Source organism: Vulpes lagopus, chromosome 2 (assembly GCF_018345385.1).
Source record: "Vulpes lagopus strain Blue_001 chromosome 2, ASM1834538v1, whole genome shotgun sequence".
Taxonomy (NCBI): Eukaryota; Metazoa; Chordata; class Mammalia; order Carnivora; family Canidae; genus Vulpes; species Vulpes lagopus.
This window is the reverse complement of record NC_054825.1, coordinates 100,084,863-100,103,810: the sequence shown is the minus strand read 5'-3', so window position 1 is coordinate 100,103,810 and position 18,948 is coordinate 100,084,863. Positions and strand designations below refer to the sequence as shown.

General features: G+C 37.8%; 1 protein-coding gene across 2 annotated transcripts; it reads right to left on the bottom strand.

Annotated features, from left to right (window-relative positions):
• Positions 1–9,352: 9,352 nt before the first annotated feature.
• Positions 9,353–18,647, bottom strand: LOC121484868 (vasoactive intestinal peptide). Of its 2 annotated transcripts, none has more exons than XM_041744644.1 (7): positions 18,447–18,647; positions 16,957–17,068; positions 14,981–15,103; positions 13,894–13,998; positions 13,027–13,158; positions 11,968–12,052; positions 9,353–10,079 (listed from the first exon to the last, which is right to left on the bottom strand). In XM_041744644.1, the coding sequence occupies exons 2-6, from the start codon at positions 17,061–17,063 to the stop codon at positions 12,010–12,012; spliced, it is 510 nt and encodes a 169-aa protein (XP_041600578.1). In that variant the 5' UTR covers positions 17,064–17,068; positions 18,447–18,647; the 3' UTR covers positions 9,353–10,079; positions 11,968–12,009. The 2 variants fall into 2 exon arrangements, with proteins under 2 accessions (XP_041600578.1, XP_041600577.1); XM_041744643.1 differs by having other exon boundaries at positions 11,968–12,055; positions 18,447–18,646.
• Between the last annotated feature and the right edge of the window lie 301 nt (positions 18,648–18,948).

Genomic DNA, 18,948 nt, shown 5'->3' with positions numbered 1-18,948 from the left:
TTCCCCTTTCTCCACATCCTCTCCAACATTTGTGGTTTCCTGTCTTGTAAATTTTCACCATTCTGACTGGGGTGAGGTGGTATCTCATGGTGGTTTGGATTTGTATTTCCCTGATGGCAAGTGATGCGGAGCATTTCCTCATGTGCTTTTTGGCCATGTCTATGTCTTCCTCTGTGAGATTTCTGTTCATGTCTTTTGCCCATTTCATGATTGGATTGTTTGTTTCTTTGGTGTTGAGTTTAAGAAGTTCTTTATAGATCTTGGAAACTAGCCCTTTATCTGATATGTCATTTGCAGATATCTTCTCCCATTCTGTAGGTTGTCTTTTAGTTTTGTTGACTGTATCAATTGCTGTGCAAAAGCTTCTTATCTTGATGAAGTCCCAATAGTTCATTTTTGCTTTTGTTTCCTTTGCCTTTGTGGATGTATCTTGCAAAACGTTACTGTGGCCGAGTTCAAAAAGGGTGTTGCCTGTGTTCTCCTCTAGGATTTTGATGGACTCTTGTCTCACATTTAGATCTTTCACCCATTTTGAGTTTATCTTGTGTATGGTGCAAGAGAGTGGTCTAGTTTCATTCTTCTGCATGTGGATGTCCAATTTTCCCAGCACCATTTATTGAAGAGACTGTCTTTCTTCCAATGGATAGTCTTTCCTCCTTTATTGAATATTAGTTGACCATAAAATTGAGGGTCCACTTCGGGTTCTCTATCCTGTTCCTGACTGCGTGGGGAGCCTGGCCCCCAAGGCTCCATGGGGCAGCGGTTGACTTCGAAAGAAGTTAAGAAAACAAAGAGGGATCCCTCGGTGGCGCAGCGGTTTGGCGCCTGCCTTTGGCCCAGGGCGCGATCCTGGAGACCCGGGATCGAATCCCACGTCGGGCTCCCGGTGCATGGAGCCTGCTTCTCCCTCTGCCTGTGTCTCTGCCTCTCTCTCTCTATGTGACTATCATAAGTAAATAAAAATTAAAAAAAAGATCTATGTGTCTGTTTTTGTGCCAGTACCACACTGGCACTGTGGTACTTTTCTGTAGATCTTTTCTACCACACTGTGGTACTTTTCTGATCTACAGAAAAGATCTATGTGTCTGTTTTTGTGCCAGTACCACACTGTCTTGATGACCACAGCTTTGTAGTACAACCTGAAATCTGGCATGGTGATGCCCCCAGCTATGGTTTTCTTTTTTAAAATTCCCCTGGCTATTCAGGGTCTTTTCTGATTCCACACAAATCTTAAAATGATTTGTTCTAACTCTCTGAAGAAAGTCCATGGTATTTTGATAGGGATTGCATTAAACGTGTAAATTGCCCTGGGTAACATTGACATTTTCACAATATTAATTCTGCCAATCCATGAGCATGGAATATTTTTCCATCTCTTTGTGTCGTCCTCAATTTCTTTCAGGACTGTTCTGTAGTTTTTAGGGTATAGATCCTTTACCTCTTTGGTTAGGTTTATTCCTAGGTCTCTTATGCTTTTGGGTGCAGTTGTAAATGGGATTGACTCCTTAATTTCTCTTTCTGCAGTCTCATTGTTAGTGTATAGAAATGCCACTGATTTCTGGGCATTGATTTTGTATCCTACCACACTGCCGAATTGCTGTATGAGTTCTAGCAATGTTGGGGTGGAGTCTTTTGGGTTTTCTATGTAGAGTATCATGTCATCAGCAAAGAGGGAGACTTTGACTTCTTCTTTGCCAATTTGAATGCCTTTCATTTCTTTTTGTTGCTTGATTGCTGAGGCTAGGACTTCTAGTACTAAGATGAATAGCAGTGGTGAGAGTGGGCATCCTTGTTGTGTTCCTGATATTAGGGGAAAGGCCCACAGGGTTTCCCCATTGAGAATGATATTTGTTGTGGACTTTTAGTAGACGGCTTTTAAGATGCTGAGGAATATTCCTTCTATCCCTACACTCTCAAGAGTTTTGATCAGGAATAGATGCTGTATTTTGTCAAATGCTTTCTCTGCATCTATTGAGAGGATCATATGGTTCTTGGTTTTTCTCTTGCTGATATGATCAATCACATTGATTGCTTTTTGAGTGTTGAACCAGCCTTGCATCCTGGAGATAAATCCCACTTGGTCATGGTGAATAATCTTAGTAATGTATTGTTGTATCCTATTGGCTAGTATCTTGTTGAGAATTTTTGCATCCATGTTCATCAGGGATATTGGTCTATAATTCTCCTTTTTGGTGGGTTCTTTGTCTGGTTTTGGAATTAAGGTGATGCTGGCCTCATAGAACGAGTTTGGAAGTACTCCATCTCTTTTTATCCTTCCAAAGAGCTTTAGTAGAATAGGTATTCTTTCTTCTTTAAACATTTGATGGAATTCCCCTGGGAAGCCATCCGACCCTGGACTTTTGTGTCTTGGGAGGTTTTTGATGACTGCTTCAATTTCCTCCCCGGTTATCGGCCTGTTCAGGTTTTCTATTTCTTCCTGTTCCAGTTTTGGTAGTTTGTGGTTTTCCAGAAATATGTCCATTTCTTCTAGATTGCCTAATTTATTGGCATAAAGCTGCTCATAATAAGTTTTTAAGATCGATTGTATTTTCTTGGTTTTGGTGGTGATCTCTCTCATTCATGATTTTATTAATTTGAGTCTTTCTCTCTTCTTTTTAATGAGGCTGGCTAATGGTTTATCTATCTTATTAATTCTTTCAAAGAACCAACTCCTGGTTTTGTTAATCTGTTCCACAGTTCTTCTGGTCTGTATTTCATGGAGTTCTGCTCGAATCTTTATTAATTCTCTTCTTCTGCTGGGTGTAGGACCTATTTTCTGTTTTTTCTCCATCTCCTTTAGGTGCAAGGTTAGCTTTTGTATTTGAGTTCTTTCCAGTTTTTGGATGGATGCTTGCACTGCGATGTATTTCCCCCTCAGGACTGCTTTTGCTGTATCCAAAGATTTTGAATGGTTGTATCTTCATTCTCATTCATTTCCATGAATCTTTTTAATTCTTCCCTAATTTCCTGGTTGACCCTTTCATCCTTTAGCAGGATCATCCTTAACCTCCACGTGCTTGAAATCCTTCCAAACTTCTTGTGATTTAGTTCTAATTTCAAAGCGTTATGGTCTGAAAATATGCAAGGGATGATCCCAATCTTTTGGTATTGGTTAAGACCTGATTTGTGACCCAGTATGTGGTCTATTCTGGAGAAAGTTCCATGTGCACTTGAGAAGAATGTGTATTCAGTTGCACTTGGATGTAAAATTCTGCAAATATCTGTGAAATCCATCTGGTCCAGTGTAGCATTTAAAGCTCTTGTTTCTTTGGAGATGTGCTTAGAATATCTGTCGATTGTAGAAAGCGCTACATTCAAGTCACCAAGTATAAGTGTATTATTATCTAAGTAGGTCTTAACTTTGGTTATTAATTGATTGATTTACTTGGCAGCTCCCACATTCAGGGCATAAATATTCATGATAGTTAGGCCCCCTTGTTGGTTAGATCCTTTAAATATGATATAGTATCCCTCTTCATCTCTTACTACAGTCTTTGGGATAAACTTTAATTTATCTGATATAAGGATGGCTACCCCTGCTTTCTTTTGAGGACCATTTGAATGGTAAATAGTTCTCCAACCTTTTATTTTCAGGCTGTAGGTGTCCTTAGGTCTAAAATGAGTCTCTTATAGACAGCAAATAGATGGGTCTTGCTTTTTTATCCAGTCTGAAACCCTGCACCTTTTGATGGGGTCATTAAGCCCGTTCACGTTCAGAGTTACTATTGAAAGATATGAATTTAGTGTCATCATGATACCTATTCAGTCCCTGTTTTTGTGGAGTTTCCTTGGACTTCCTCTTTCTATTACAGAGTCCCCCTTAGTATTTCTTGCAGAGCTGGTTTGGTGGTCACATATTCTTTCAGTTTCTGCCTATCTTGGAAGCTCTTTATCTCTCCTTCTATTCTGAATGAGAGCTTTGCTGGATAAAGTATTCTTGGCTGCATGTTCTTCTCATTTAGGACTCTGAATATATCCTGCCAGCCCTTTCAGGCCTGCCAGGTCTCTGTGGAGAGGTCTGCTGTTAATCTAATATCTCTCCCCTAAAAGTTAGAGATTTCTTGTCTCTTGCTGCTTTAAGGATCTTCTCTCTATCTTTGGAATTTGCAAGCTTCACTATTAAATGTTGAGGTGTTGAGCAGTTTCTATTGATTTTGGGGGGGATCTCTCTATTTCCTGGGTCTGAATGCCTTTTTCCCTTCCCAGGTTAGGAAAGTTCTCAGCTATGATTTGTTCAAATACATATTCTGGACCTCTGTCTCTTTCGGCACCCTTGGGAACCCCAATTAAATGTAGATTTTTCCGTCTGAGGCTGTCATTTATTTCCCTTAACCTATCCTCATGATCTTTTAATTGTTTTTCTCTTTTTTCCTCAGTTTCCCTCCTTGCCATCAACTTGTCTTCTATGTCACTCATTCTACCTCATTAAACCTTGTCGTTAGGACCTCCAGTTTGGATTGCATCTCATTTAATTGATTTTTAATTTCGGTCTGATTAGATCTAAATTCTAAATTTAAATTTAAATTTAAATTCTGCAGTCATGAAGTCTCTTGAATCCTTTATGCTTTTTTCTAGAGCCACCTAGTAGCTTTATAATAGTGCTTCTGAATTGGCTTTCTGACATTGAATTGTAATCCAAATTTTGTAACTCTGTGTGAGAGAAAACTGTTTATGATTCTTTCTTTTGAGGTGAGTTTTTCCTTCTAGTCATTTTGCTCAGTGCAGAGTGGCCAAAAACAAGTAGTGAAAAAAGGAGAAAAGGAGAGAGAAGAAGAAGAAGAAGAAGAAGAAGAAGAAGAAGAAGAAGAAGAAGAAGAAGAAGAAGAAGAAAGAAGAAGGAAAAAGGAGGGGAAACAAACAGAAAACAAAATACAAGGGGGAGTATCCTCTGATTGTATATACTGTAAATCCTTCCACTTCCCCTGGAACTTTCCAGTGCTGCTTGGTCAATAGCTTGTTTTTCCCCTGTCCTTCTAGCTTCTCTTCCGGGGGAGGGGCCTGCTGTGCTGATTCTCAGTGTGTGCACCTGGGAGAGCTGCTCAGCCCCCTGCCAAGTGCAGAGCTTAGTGGGAGCTGTCTATCCTGTGAGGCCCCTGCTCAGTCCCAGGCACACGGTGACACCAGGAGGATCAACCAGTGGCGGCGGCCAGCTCTCCAGCCCTAGAGTCAGCTCCATCAGCAAACACCACAGTCTCCCGGTCCGCGGGGGCCTCACGCTCTGGGGGCGGAGGCACTGATCTGCACAGCTCGGGGCTGCCCGGGGGGAGGAGCGTCCTCGCTGTCTTGTGCCCTCCCGGCCTCCACCTGTCTCGGGGGGAGCGCCGGATCCTGGGCTGTGTCCCGGCGCCCTGTGCTCTGGAGCCTGTGCTGCTGGATCGCGCTCCTGGGCCACAGCCCCCTCTGTGCAGAGCCACCTCCGAGCTGCTCCGGGGCCGGACACGCGCTGCAGCCCTTTAGGGAGCTCGGCCGCGGGTGTGGCCTGCTCTCCCTAGGGCGCAGGTGTCTGTTAGTGCCCCTGGGACCCTGAGGGCATCCCCGCCGCTCCTGGGGTCCTGCTCCAACTCCCTGTGAGCGCCTCTCCCTCCGGGAAGGTTGGTGAAGGTCCTGCTTCTCCAGGGCTGGGCTCTCCGGTCCTGGGGCCGCTCGCTCAGGCTTTAGGGGCTCCTTGCGGGGCCCCTCCCCCTTGGAGGCTTTTTTATTTCTTTATTTTTTCCGTCTTCCTACCTTGATAGAAGCGCGAATTCTTCTCACTGTAGCATTCCAGCTGTTCTCTCTTTAAATCTCAGACCAAATTTGTAGGTTTTCAGGATGATTTGAAAATTATCTAGGTAAGTTGGTGGGGACGGGTGACTTGGGGACCCTGCTCTTCCGCCATCCTGCCCCCCGCATTCCTGTCCCCACTTTAGAACCCTTCAGCTTCACCTGGACAGGGAAGATGGTCTTTGGGACATTAGACGGCCATCTTCCCAGGTTGTCGGTTCTTGAACAAAGTGAACATTCCTTTCCTACCTTCACCTGTCTCTCAAGTATTAATCTTTGAGTGGTGGGCAGCTGAACCTAAGTTTGGAACCTATAACCCATAACCCATAGAACCCATAACATTACTGCCTCATCCACCCATTCATCCACCTTTGCCCCAAACACTCTCTCTGCCTGTTGAAGAGTACTATGCAATGCAAATGTTAGCCCTGCCCCTGGTGTATCATTCATTTGCTCTTCATCTAAAGGGTATGAATCAAGCAAAATCTCCCTTTACCTAGCATCAGCAGATTTCCTGTTCTTCCATTCCTTTCAGCCTGCAAACATGTTTTTGATATTTCTCCCCCATAAAAAACAAATTACTTGATCTCTTCCCCCCCCTCCGATCCCTCCCCTCTTCTTTGCTCTTCTAAGCAGGAAGACACCTCAGAGTCATCAGTATTCACAATATAGACATCCCTCTCCCCATTCTCTTGGATCCATTCCAACCCAGCTTTTATCCACATTATTCCACCAATACTATTTTTGTGAAGGCTTATGATGACAACCAATTCTGTTAATCGTTGCCCAACTGCTTCAAAATAAAACTGGACTTTTGCTATGACTTGGGATGTCCCTATGAGGCTTGGTTCCTCATAACCTCTCTTACATTATGTTTCTGTCATTTGCACCACTTAAAGCCAAATTGGCCTCCTGTCTGCCTAAAATATTAAATAAGTCCCCATTTAAAAGCTTTTGTATCTGGAATTCCCTTTGCCTAGAATGTTCTTCCCATAGAGATTCTCAACTAATTTCACCATTTCTTTCAGGGCTCTTCTCAAATTCACCTTCTTGTGATGTTTCCTATAGAAACTTTAAAGTTTCAACCTTCTTTTTTTTAACACTTCACATCCTCTTTCCCTGCATTATTGTTTTTCCCTTCACACATTTAACTTTCTACTATAATATGTATTTTACTTAACTATGTCATTTATCATCTGTTTCCCTCAATAGAATGTGAGCTATGTGGGTAGGAATTTGTCTATTTTGTTCACTGTTATGTTGTCAGAACTTAGAACAGTGTAGGACACATAAACATTTAAGACATCAATAAATGAATCTTATTTTACACAGTGGCACATACAGATCTGCTAATGATGACTTCTTCCTTTGAAAGGCTTTCTTTACTTGTTTTCCAGAACTACACACTTTCTCATTAGTATGGTCACTAATCCAATATGACTCATGTCCTTATAAAATGGGGAATTTTGGAGACACATACACAGGGATGACACCATGTGAAGATCAAGATCAAGACCTAGGTGATGCTTCTATAAACCAAAGACTGCCAACAAACCATCAGAAGCCAAAGAGAGTCATGGATCAGATTCTCCCTCCTATTACTCAGGAGGAAACAATCCAGCCAACATCTTGCACAGACTTTTGCCTCCAGGACTGTGAAACAATAAATTTCTATTCTTTTAACCCAGTCTGTGGCACCCTGTTATGGCAGTCCAAGTTAATTAATACACCCAGGTGTTATGTGTTGGGATTCTTTTTAAGCTACATTTAGTCCCTTGATGATCTCACAATTTGTGTCTTTAAATCCTATTTCTATCCTGAAGTCTTCCAACCTTTGACCTGCAACCCCACACATCCTCAGGTATATAACATGTCCAAAGCTAAACCCATCCTCCCCTGGAACCACCCACCTCCTCAATATTTTTCATTCTAGTTCATAGCCCTTATTCTTCAATTGCTCAGGAATTTACCTTGGAATCATTCTGGACTTTTCTCTTCCATATCTTTAAACTATTAGCAAAAAGTCTGACTCCACTTTTGAAACATATGCAGACTCCACCTCTCACCACCTGCACTGTGTAAACCCTGGTCATCACCATCATCATTTGCCTGATTTATAGCAATAAAATCCTCCTCCTGCTTCCCCCCTCAGCACCCCTTCACCCTATTCCCAACACAGCAGCCAGAATGATCCTGTTAAAATGCAGTTCAGATAATATTTCACCATTATCTAAAACTCAGCCACATCTCCTCATCTCACTGCTAAATCCTTGTGCTGGCCTGTGAGGTCTCACAAGGTCTTTAGTAACCTCCCTGATCTCATGTCCTCTGTCCAGTCCAGCTCACACTGCTCTGGCCACATTGGCTTCCTTGCTGTCCGATTTGATTTGCCCCTCACTTGCACTTGCTGTTCCTTCTGCTCAGAACACTCATCTCTCAGATCTCTAAACTGCATGTCATATTCATTTGATCAATATTTCTTAAAGAAATAGGGACTAAATTGAAAAGACTTAAATTAATAAGATAATAAAATTCTTAGATTAACACTTAAATTGTGCTACAATTAGGTCCTCATTTGATCTTTACAAGCTTCTTATGTGCAAATCACATCTAGAAGTTTTTGGTTTTCACTGTAGTACTTTGCCTAGAAAGTTCACCTAATTTAATGCTATGCTATAATTTAATTTAATGCTATGCAAAATCAGAAATGAGCAAAAGACACAATTAGTCCAATTCACTTCAACTTGTGTAAACTGCTTTGCATTTACTGGTAGTTCTATACTAGTCTCTCCATATATATCCATTTGTTCTAATTGTAGCAAATGAACTTGAACAAAATTTTGCCTTGTGATGATAATTTTGCCTTGTGAGGGTCTATTGACTCTTACCTTCTTTATCATTTCTTTAAGGCTTATGGTAGGAATTTAAGATCCATAGCCTGAGACTTATAAAAAAATTCCCACAGAAGTCTATCTTTCATTATTTTATAAGAACCCCAGTTTTTAGTAGGGCACATGACTATCCAGAAAAAAAACTAAACATTTTCTAGCCTGATTTACAAATGACTCTGATCATAAACTCTGTTCTAGTCAGTGGGATTGTTAGCAAAAATATCAGTGAAAAGAGAACCTGCATGAACTCTTTGCCTCTCTTTTTCCTATGCATTTTCTTCCATCCTATTGCCTAGAATGTAGTGATGATGACTGGAACGCTGGCTGCGATTTTCATGATGAGGAGAGGTTTAGATTTCTGAGGGCTTCATGGAGCAGTACCTTCAAACTAACCTATGATATTTCCCTTTTGGTGTAATGTGAGCAAAAAATTTCTGTCATATTTAAGTCACTATTTTAGAACTCTCACACAGAATCAACATAGTCCTACCTCAAACATCACAAAACTATCTAATGCTTGGAACTTGAGAGCTAACATGAGTTACCACTGCATCATTTAACAGAATCAAAACAATAGAAAGTGTCTGCAATGATAATCAAAGTTCTTTATTTTTTCTATTTAATTTCCTACAATCCTTTTGGAAAAATAGTCATGTCTCCAAATGTACTTTCACTGAATGAAGCTGATGACCAAAGCATTATTTGAGTAATTATGGAAAAAAATTTATTACTGAAAAACAAAAGTGACATTCATTTTCCATTTTACACATATTTCACACAAGCAGAAAAGAAAGGTCCAATGTCAGAAACAGAGGTCATTCTCTTTCACTTGAACATCACAACAGAAGAGAGCATTTGGCAATTAGAGATCCAGATTAGAGAGGTTTTAAATCTTATTCAAATTAAATGATGCCTAAAAATGTGAAAATGTATACCACTTTCTGAAAATCTGTTTTGAAGAATGTCTTTTTATCTTTGTTGTTAGTTTTCTCTTGGACATTTTGCAGTTTATTTAACACAGCTTCCTAGCTGCTTAACATTCAAATTTAGACACACTGATTATGTGCTCCATGCTTCTGAATAGTTAAGTATGCTCTATAAATACACACATCATTTGTGCTCTATTACTCTCCCCCAAAGCTTCACAAAATTGGCATTAACCTAGTATTTACTTATCACTAAATATATTTTTGTTAGAAAGGATACACAGCATATGAAATTACATAATCTTTATGAGTCAAAGACAAATTTTAGAACTCCCAAATAATATTTACAATGTAAACATCACAGTTATTACATTAGGATAAAACAAATCACAACATTCACAACACTATATATTTTATTTGGTTTTGATATTGAAGTTGTTTTCTTGAATTACTTATGTAGAACTCAAAATATAATTACTTCTATCGTTTTCCTTCACGAATTCTGAAAAAGAAAGAATCGGTGTTTTAAGCATAAAAATATTTTTATTGGGCACCCCGGGTGCTCAGCAGTTTAGTGCCGCCTGCAGCCCAGGGCCTGATCCTGGAGACCCGTGATCGAGTCCCATGTCAGGCTCCCTGCATGGAGCCTGCTTCTCCCTCTGCCTGTGTCTCTGCCTTTCTCTCTCTCTCTCTCTGTGTGTGTGTGTGTGTGTGTGTATCATGAATAAATAAATAAAACCTTTTAAGAATACATTTTTATTTACAGCATCTTAGTTTCCTTCATTCATCCACTGACTTTATCACATCTATTTCCCTCTGTGAATAGTCTGTCATTATAGGAAATCACGTTCTGGAATATCAGGAACTCATATTCCAAAGGACTGATTATCAGAAAGGGAACTGAGATGTGAAGAGATGCTTTAATTAGTCATTTTAAGTATCCATTTGTAATTTCCACATGGTTGACACACAGGATTTCCCATTAAAAGAAGTTGTCCAAAGTTACCCATTCAGAAAAGAAAAGAAGGGAGGGTGGAATCTCATAAATGATCTTATGGCTTGCAAAAGATAAAATGATGAAACCTCCTTTATATTTTAGTGCCTCTTGTATTTCTTAATTAAATGAAATAGACTACTTCTTTGTAAACTTTTTTTTCAAGAAGCTGTATGTGATTTTTCTTCTTTGAGCAAAGGAACTTGTTTCTCTGAAATGTCTATACATGATAAAGAGTGAGCAAGTGCAGGACACTGAGCATCTGTCTCTCTTAGTGGACAAAAGTAACCAATCAGGCGGGTGTCTCCCACTTGATGATTCTCACAAAAACCTTAGATCCCTGCTCCAGGAACTTCAGTATAACCATGGATTGCCTTCCATCTGAGCATGTTTCTATTTTAGTCTCCTTGACCTAGTCAGAGATTGTAGTCCAGTCTACCTTTAGGTTTTACAAATAAACTATTGTAACAGCAGCTCCCATTCATTTTACATATCATCTGTGGCTGCTTTCATGCTACAAGGGCAGAGTTTGAGTAGTTGTAACAGAAACCATATAACTGACAAAGCCAAAAATATTTACTCAGTAACCTTTTATAGAGAAAGTTTACCAACCTCTGATACAATGATGACATAAAATTCCTTTAGGCATTGGCCAAATATAAATATGTTTTTATGAGCTAATGTAGACATTACTCAGGAGAATTACATCTTGTATCCATATGTCCGTAAAAGCAACTGGGATAACAAGCTTATCACTTAACAAAGGAAAAGTCTACTCGTGTTTTCTTTGCTCAAAAAATATTTGAATTTGAATATTTGAATAAATAGTATTGGATCGTAGCACCTACATTCACTATATAGGTAAGAGAAGCTGAATTTAACTTCGCTGCATGAAGCTTGCTATGGTTCAAGGAATTAAATTAGACCGAATGCCTTGGTATTTTCATAAAAAGGAACAATGCTGCAATTTTGGGGTATTTCTCTGTATACTAAATGAAGTGTTAACAGTCATTTATAGGGCTAACCCTTACATTAATAAAAGCAACATGGCTTGAGTCTCAAGAAAAAAAACCAGTTTTTCTGATTAGTATGAGTCAGATTCTTCTGTTTTATATCTCGACAGGTTAGGAATAAGTCTGAGTAAATTAGGAGTACCATGCAGGTAGCAAACTGTTGGCCCATTGTGAGCCTTCTCTTCTTTGCTATCAGAGCACTGCATGAATCATTTTAAGCTGTTTACTGGGTGGGAGTCCACTTCAGATAGAAGTGTCGTTTTCTATAAGGTCTCATTGTGAGAACTCTAAGCTGTTTTTTACCAAGTGACTCTTAACTATTCAAATAATTAGATGTTTGCTCTCAGAATAAAATAAAAATAAGAATACAAAGATACACCTACCACTGGGAAGTTGTCAGCAGCTTTGCTTCAAAGAGCTTTCCATTATTTTTCTAGCTCTTCAGGAAAGTCAGGCGATTCTCCCTCACTGCTGCAGACCAGAAAAAGAAAAGTGTGCATGTGAAGGCTCTTAAATGAGAAAGCTTCCAAGGAACTGATGATGCATAACTTTTGCTGTTCTTTGGCTTCTATAAAGTGCACTGAGGACTAACCAATTATCTTTGAGGTTAGCTATTAACTAAGATTGTCCTTAAAGTGTTTAAAATTATTTTTACAGAATTATGATCTGGCCGGCAAAGGCATTAATCTTCTCTGATCTTGCCCAAGCAATATTGTTCTTAATGCTCACCATCTAAACAAAAATAATTGGAATAAAAAGAGAGAGCATCCCACTTTCTATTTATTATAATCCAATACTTATACACATGGAGAGACATGGGTCTTATAGAATATTCAAATACAAAAGAACTCATGGCTTAATTTGGTAAAATAAAGGTATTGACTATGCATATGAAAGGAGTTCCTTGTGATGTCAAATTGTTAATTGACTGCACTTTAAAATCTTAAAAAAAACGGCATTTCTGGGGGTGCCAAGGTGGCTCAGTGGGTTTCTGCTCAGGTCATGAGATTGAGCTCCACAGTAGATTCTAGGCTCAACACTGTCTAAGATTCTCTCCTTTGCTCCTCCCCCTCAAATAAATAAAATCTTAAAAAACCTAAGAAACAAAAAACTAGTACTTCTGATAAAACTTGTTCCCAGATTCAGAGTAGATGTCTCCACAGTCTCTTTCTTCATACTGGATGCACAGTAGAGTCAAGTGGGGAGCTCCTAAAAAAATACCCCAATGCCTAGGCACTAATTTTCTGGCAGTTGGTTTTGGGTAAGGCATACATCAAGATCTTAAAAACTCTCCAGGGTAGTCTAATGTCGGCCAAGGTTGAACATTACTGCTTCACAGAGTGTAGATAGTGAGATAGATTGATAAATAACTCTTCTTATGTAGCTTTTATTTCTGAACCCATTTATAATTTCTCATTTTAGCAAGTTCTCTGTTTTTTTACCTCCTCTTCCCATTCAGAATTGAGTTCAGGTATTTCTTTACAGCCATTTGTTTTCGAAGGCGGGTATAGTTGTCAGTGAAGACTGCATCTGAATGGCGTTTGATTGGTCCCTGGTCTTCTGAGATGTTATTGCTAAAGAATACAGGAAAGGAAATCAAAGAGTTTTAATAAGAAATGGTAAATATGCCAAAGTTCCAAATTTCTTGGAGTCAGACAAAAAAGAATTCCAATGCCCAGTGTCTTTTCTACTACAAAAAGACTGAAATGAAAATATATCTAAGCCTAAGTATAAGGGAGCAATGAATACTCCAACATATTTTGGTACTTACTGGGAACCTTAACACACATTTTGTACTAATTGAGCAAATAATTTATTTTTAAAAAAGGAAAATGGTTGAAGTTGTGTTCTGCTTCATTGGGAGGAAAATTTCTTTAAAAATACATTCTTAAAAGCTTTGCCACCCTGAATAGTGCCATATAAATATTCAGCAATTGGCCATTTAAAGAAAGAACTTCCAAGGCTTGGTTGATCAGGAATTAAAAAACAAATACTGTGGTAAATATTAAAATTTTATTCAGTTCATATTATGTCTTTTTTTTACTGTGTCTAGTTCAATTTGATTGCAGATTTATAAATGATTGACATTTAAGAAAAATAAGTATGCCAATGAGTAATAGGATATCACTAAAAAGCCTATTTCCCTAATCCATGGGCCTGTATATTTTATTTAAGAATATAAATTGTTTTTCAATTAAATTGCACATCATCAAGAGTTATTAAGTAAGTAAAGTGCTAACAGTGAAAAACAATAACTTGCAGATTAAATAATCATAAGGTGTTTGATAAAAATAATAAATCATCTTTACCCAACTCGTTTTCCAATAAGGGACTCAAGGTATTTTTTGGCAGAAAGCTGACCCAAAAGTCTACTAAAGTCACTGGTGAAAACTCCATCAGCATGTCTGGCATTCCTAAAAGACAGAAGAAGGATAGCCATTATTTCTTAAATAATCTCTTAAAATATTATTTTGCCTCATTAAATAGGAAATAAATGTATTAGCAGCTATTTGAAAGCTTCTCATGCAAACTTAAGTGCAAAAGAAGTCTTCTTGACTACCTAATAAGATATATTTTCTAATAACTTATATTGAGATATATATTTCTAGCACAAAACTTTGAAAAAGTAAAGAATTTAAATTTTAGAAGCATGTCTCCATATTTTTTTTTTAATGTTTATTTATTTATGATAGTCACACAGAGAGAGAGAGAGAGAGAGGCAGAGACACAGGCAGAGGGAGAAGCAGGCTCCATGCACGGGGAGCCCGACGTGGGATTCGATCCCGGATCTCCAGGATCGCGCCCTGGGCCAAAGACAGGCGCTAAACCGCTGCGCCACCCAGGGATCCCAGCATGTCTCCATATTAATTGAATTAAACTAATTCTCCAATAGCTGGGAAAAATAATATATTTAAATGAGTTTTTCCTTATTTATTAATGGTGCTTTATTTCTTCTACTCTGAATAAAGATATATACAAGGAGAAACTATTCTGATTTTTAGCAAAAAGCTTATTATATGTTTTGCTATTTCTCCTGTCAACATATTTGGAAACAAAATCTTTTAAGATAGAGAGGCCCATAGGGACTGTTAGCCAACTTTCCCATCCAAATCAGGAATTTTTACACTTTGCCTTCCATATAGAGCTACTCTGTTTATACTTGAATTGTTCACTCTGTTAAGTGAAGGATTTGTTGATTCTAGCTTGTTGCAATCTCTCTACATGAAAATCATGTACAGCTGCTAGAGCTTCAGTAAATCAGGTTGCATGAAGCAATGGCACATGGAAACCTCTAACATGTACTGTAGGAATAGCTTCATAATGACACAAAAGGTGAAATATTTATATTTCAAAAACCTACTTTCTACAATAAATCTCAATAAAAAACAAACTCACCTGGACACATCATAATAGGGTGTGTCATTCTCAGCTAGTGCATTTTGCAAGATGTCAGCATCTACTTTTAAGGAAACTTGATCAGGTTCATTTGCTCCTTCGAGTGGCATTCTTTCATCCAACCTATTAGGAAACAGACAGGAGAACCATAATCTATTCTATTCTCAGAAGATAACGCTTATATTTTACAATCATTGGAAATAAGATACTAAATAATCTTGAGAAGTATTACCCATTCCCAGTATATGGATAGCATTAGTTAGATTTACTGGCTTCTATGGTTTAGAGTATAAATAGTGGAATTTTTTTTTAGCCCATATAACTGATGCCATGCAACTTTTACAAGCTGTTTGTAGTAAACATAAGAGTTACTGAGTTCAATCCTATCAGTGCATTAAGCAAAGTACACTCTGTTGGTGAAAGCTTCAGTTTGCAAAGTTTTTCACAGATAGAAAGATTTTGTATGAAATAGAAACTGCAAAAAATTTAAGTATTCAATATGAAAACTGGGAGCAATTCTTGTATTTGTTGGTGTTTAGTATCATTTGTCGAACATTTCTCAAGAGGTGGATATTAACTGCCTTTCTTTCTCTAGATCTATCAGCTTTAATCTGAAGATTCACCTTAGTGTGATGTATTTCTCTGTATTAGTCAAGTATAAAGAATCTCTCCATTTCTGAGTAGTTACTCAAATTCAACAAATTTTGTGGAGTCTTCTTATTTCTGATCTTATGTATTAATACAATTTTAATGAGGTTTGCACAATGTTTTCCTGAAAGGCTAAGAATAGTCATGGCTATACATGGAATATGACTATATTTTTTAATGCATGAACATTTTGAACACCAGCACACTATTAAAATTATGAATGCATTGATTTTCACTATTAGAGTAAACCTCTAAGGAGTGTGTCAGTTCCTGGGCACTTGTGCATATTTTGATGATGTAGTAGTTGGTGGAAGTAATAAGCATTCCTCTTTGTATGAAGCCTAGCAATCAATGCAAACAAACTTCAGCATTCTTATGATAGTCTGTTGTGATATGTGATATAACCATTCAGATAGAATCATTCTATTTGGTTATAAAGCAACATAAGATCTGGCTTTAAGCAGATTTCACAAACACTAATAGCTATGAGATCATTAAGTCTATGGAGTATAAGTCTTCCTTGAAAAAAGAATCAGAAATGGGAAAATGAGCAAAGAAGTGATGATTTTGTTTTTAGATCTAGTGGTGCCTGTACGGTGGAAGGACAAAATCAAACTAATGTAGTTTTCATTTACTGTTTACTTCCTAAGATAAATTTATTTCAGAGAAAGCTTTAAATAAGAGTTGTGTTGTAATTTATGAATTTGAGACATGAAATACAACATAGAGAACAGTGAAACTAAGAATTTAGGGTTGAAACCAAGTACATTAAAATTCATTCACTGGGGCAGGGCATCTCAGTAGATCAGTTATTCCACAATTCATAATATTGGCCAATTGATTCTGGCTTGATAGGTGTATCTGTTCAGTATGATTGTATTTATGTTTCACTGATTAGCCTATAACCTTAAGATTATTTACTGATTGATCTTGAAAATGAACTATAATGAGGCAGGCAACTAAACATCTAATTTTTTCCATCAGAAACTGAATTGAACTGAGATGACAATGGATAAAAGCTCATTACTTATCTAAAACTGGTTTTGAATGAAAAAAAGTCAAATCCTCCTTCCTCCCTGTTTGGAAATGTGATCCACCATATCCTTAAAACGTCATTTACACTGTCTCTCATGCCCTGAAAGTGGCATATATATATATATATATAATCATGTTGATCTGATGTTCAAAAAACTTGCTTAACACGTCAACCAAGAGATTTAAATAAATAATACATAACTTTAAAAATTGAGTCGTCCAACATAATGTATAGGAAATTCCCAATAGATGAAGAAGGAATGTTGAACTGTCTGAATTGAAAGAATATTTACCTCAGAGCAGAGGGTGCTCCGAAAAGAGGCCATGCCAACGTGTGGGAGAAGAGCATGCTGACAAGTGTTAGCAGCACAAGGAGCTGGGACTTACTTCTGGTTTCCATCGTGCCTTGAAAGAGAGAGAATCACATCAGCTTTTCCCACCACAGGTATCACCAACAAAGTAATTCTAAGTGTCTAGTAGTTATTTCTGAAGCCTCTTGCAGAGTTTGGAAAAAGTAATTTTCATTTTATAGAAAGAGTTAAACTGCAATATAATTTTTAAGTCAGGAAGATTTTTCTTGGTCACAGCTGCTTGAATAAAACTTAGGGTCCTTTTCAACTGTCTCTCATCAGGCAGAGTTGTGCTAAGTGTATGTGGAATGCCATACCTTCACAGGTATGGAAGTACTCATGAGAACAATCTTCTTGTAACAGAGTTTTAGCATTCAAGCATTCACGTTTAGTATTTTTTCTAACTAAAGAAACAGTTTAACTTTCTAGTGTCTAGTTAATATAACACTGGAGTATCCTCTATTTAATAATGTGTGTGTCTATTTATGTATATATGTACATATACTTATCAGTATAAAATTATACAAACATTTCTTTTTCCTCTTCTAATTGTAGAGGTTATTAGGAACTTATTTCCTTAAGCCTGGATTTGAACAACTTAGTAGTGAAAATTAATATCAAAAATTATTAAACTGGGGATCCTTGGGTGGCTCAGTGGTTAAGTGCCTGCCTTTGGCCCAGGGCATGATTCTGGAGTCCTGGGATCGAGTCCCACATCGGGCTCCCTGCATGGAGCCTGCTTCTCTCTTTCTGCTTGTGTCTCTGCCTCTCTCTCTTTCTCTGTGTCTCTCATGAATAAATAAATAAAATCTTTTAAAAAATTATTAAACTGCATATTACCATTGAAATAATTTTTGCCACAAAAGGAAAAACATGTTAAAAATAGTGTTTGTACTATTTTTTTACATCTAATCCATTTACAGATTTCATTTCTAAACAGTTCTTACATAGAAAATTAGGAATTTGAGCTTTGATTTTCTTGCTGTCTATAAAAATCACAGAATTTAGACTTAAAGAGGAAAAAAATGCTTCCTTGATTCACATAACTTACTTATGAAATAGAACAGCACTAAAAAAGCAAGTTGAAACTTGTAAAACAAATGTACCCACTAAACCCTTCAGTCAGAAATGTATATAACAGGTTAAAAGAAAACCTCTTACTTTAATATATTTTAAAAAACAGTATTGAGTAAAAGTATTGAGCATACAGGGCAAAGCAACTTCTAACCAAAGGAATTTAGAAAATCCATGAATATATAAGAAATTGAAGCATTTCTACACTTACCAGGTGACCTGAGAAACTGTTCTTTGTTGTTGTAAGGGAGGAACATTATAAAATTCTTTTCAAGAGAGAGAAATATTCAGTATACCCTGGGAAAAGTTTGAAAGCAGGAGCAGGGGGGAAAAGGAAGACAGGTAAAGTTTTTACTCACCTTGCCAAGTAGTGTTCCTCAGGAGCTTTCTGTATGGAAGAAGAATGTTGGAGCTGTCTTAGGTGCTGAAGTCCTATGAGGCGGAGAAAGGCTCCAGCAGTTCTCTGCCCTCAGAGCTGAACCAGAACTTGGTACTGGCTATGGGTTGGCTATTATTGCCGGCAACTGCTTTTCACTCTACCCTGACCAGCATTTCAAAGCCCATCATTTTATAGGGCTTACACTTAGGGCTGAGCAATCACAAAGCTCTCTGAAAGACGTCACAGTAGTACTCCCACGGGATGAATAAGGCTTGAGTCCTTATTAAATTGTCATTATGTCTGATTTATATAAATTTATAGTGAGTAACTTCAAGACATAAGATATAAAGAGGAAATTTACTTTTCCTTAAATAAACAGTAACAAAAAGGTACCAACCTTAATATGAAATATTTAATCTTTAATTAGTAATAAGAAAGTAGGAGAATGATTGTTAACCAGGGCCATTGGAGTTCCTTAAGAA

What these genes read in the sequence shown, in the direction of transcription:
- LOC121484868 (XM_041744643.1), bottom strand. Translation starts at nt 17,063, where the DNA reads ATGGAAACCAGAAGTAAGTCCCAGCTCCTTGTGCTGCTAACACTTGTC. An exon ending in GGAGCACCCTCTGCTCTGAG is followed by an intron (nt 15,104 to 16,956) that starts GTAAATATTCTT and finishes GTTTCCTAATAG; the next exon opens with GTTGGATGAAAGAATGCCAC. An exon ending in CTTATTGGAAAACGAGTTGG is followed by an intron (nt 13,159 to 13,893) that starts GTAAAGATGATT and finishes TGTATTCTTTAG; the next exon opens with CAATAACATCTCAGAAGACC.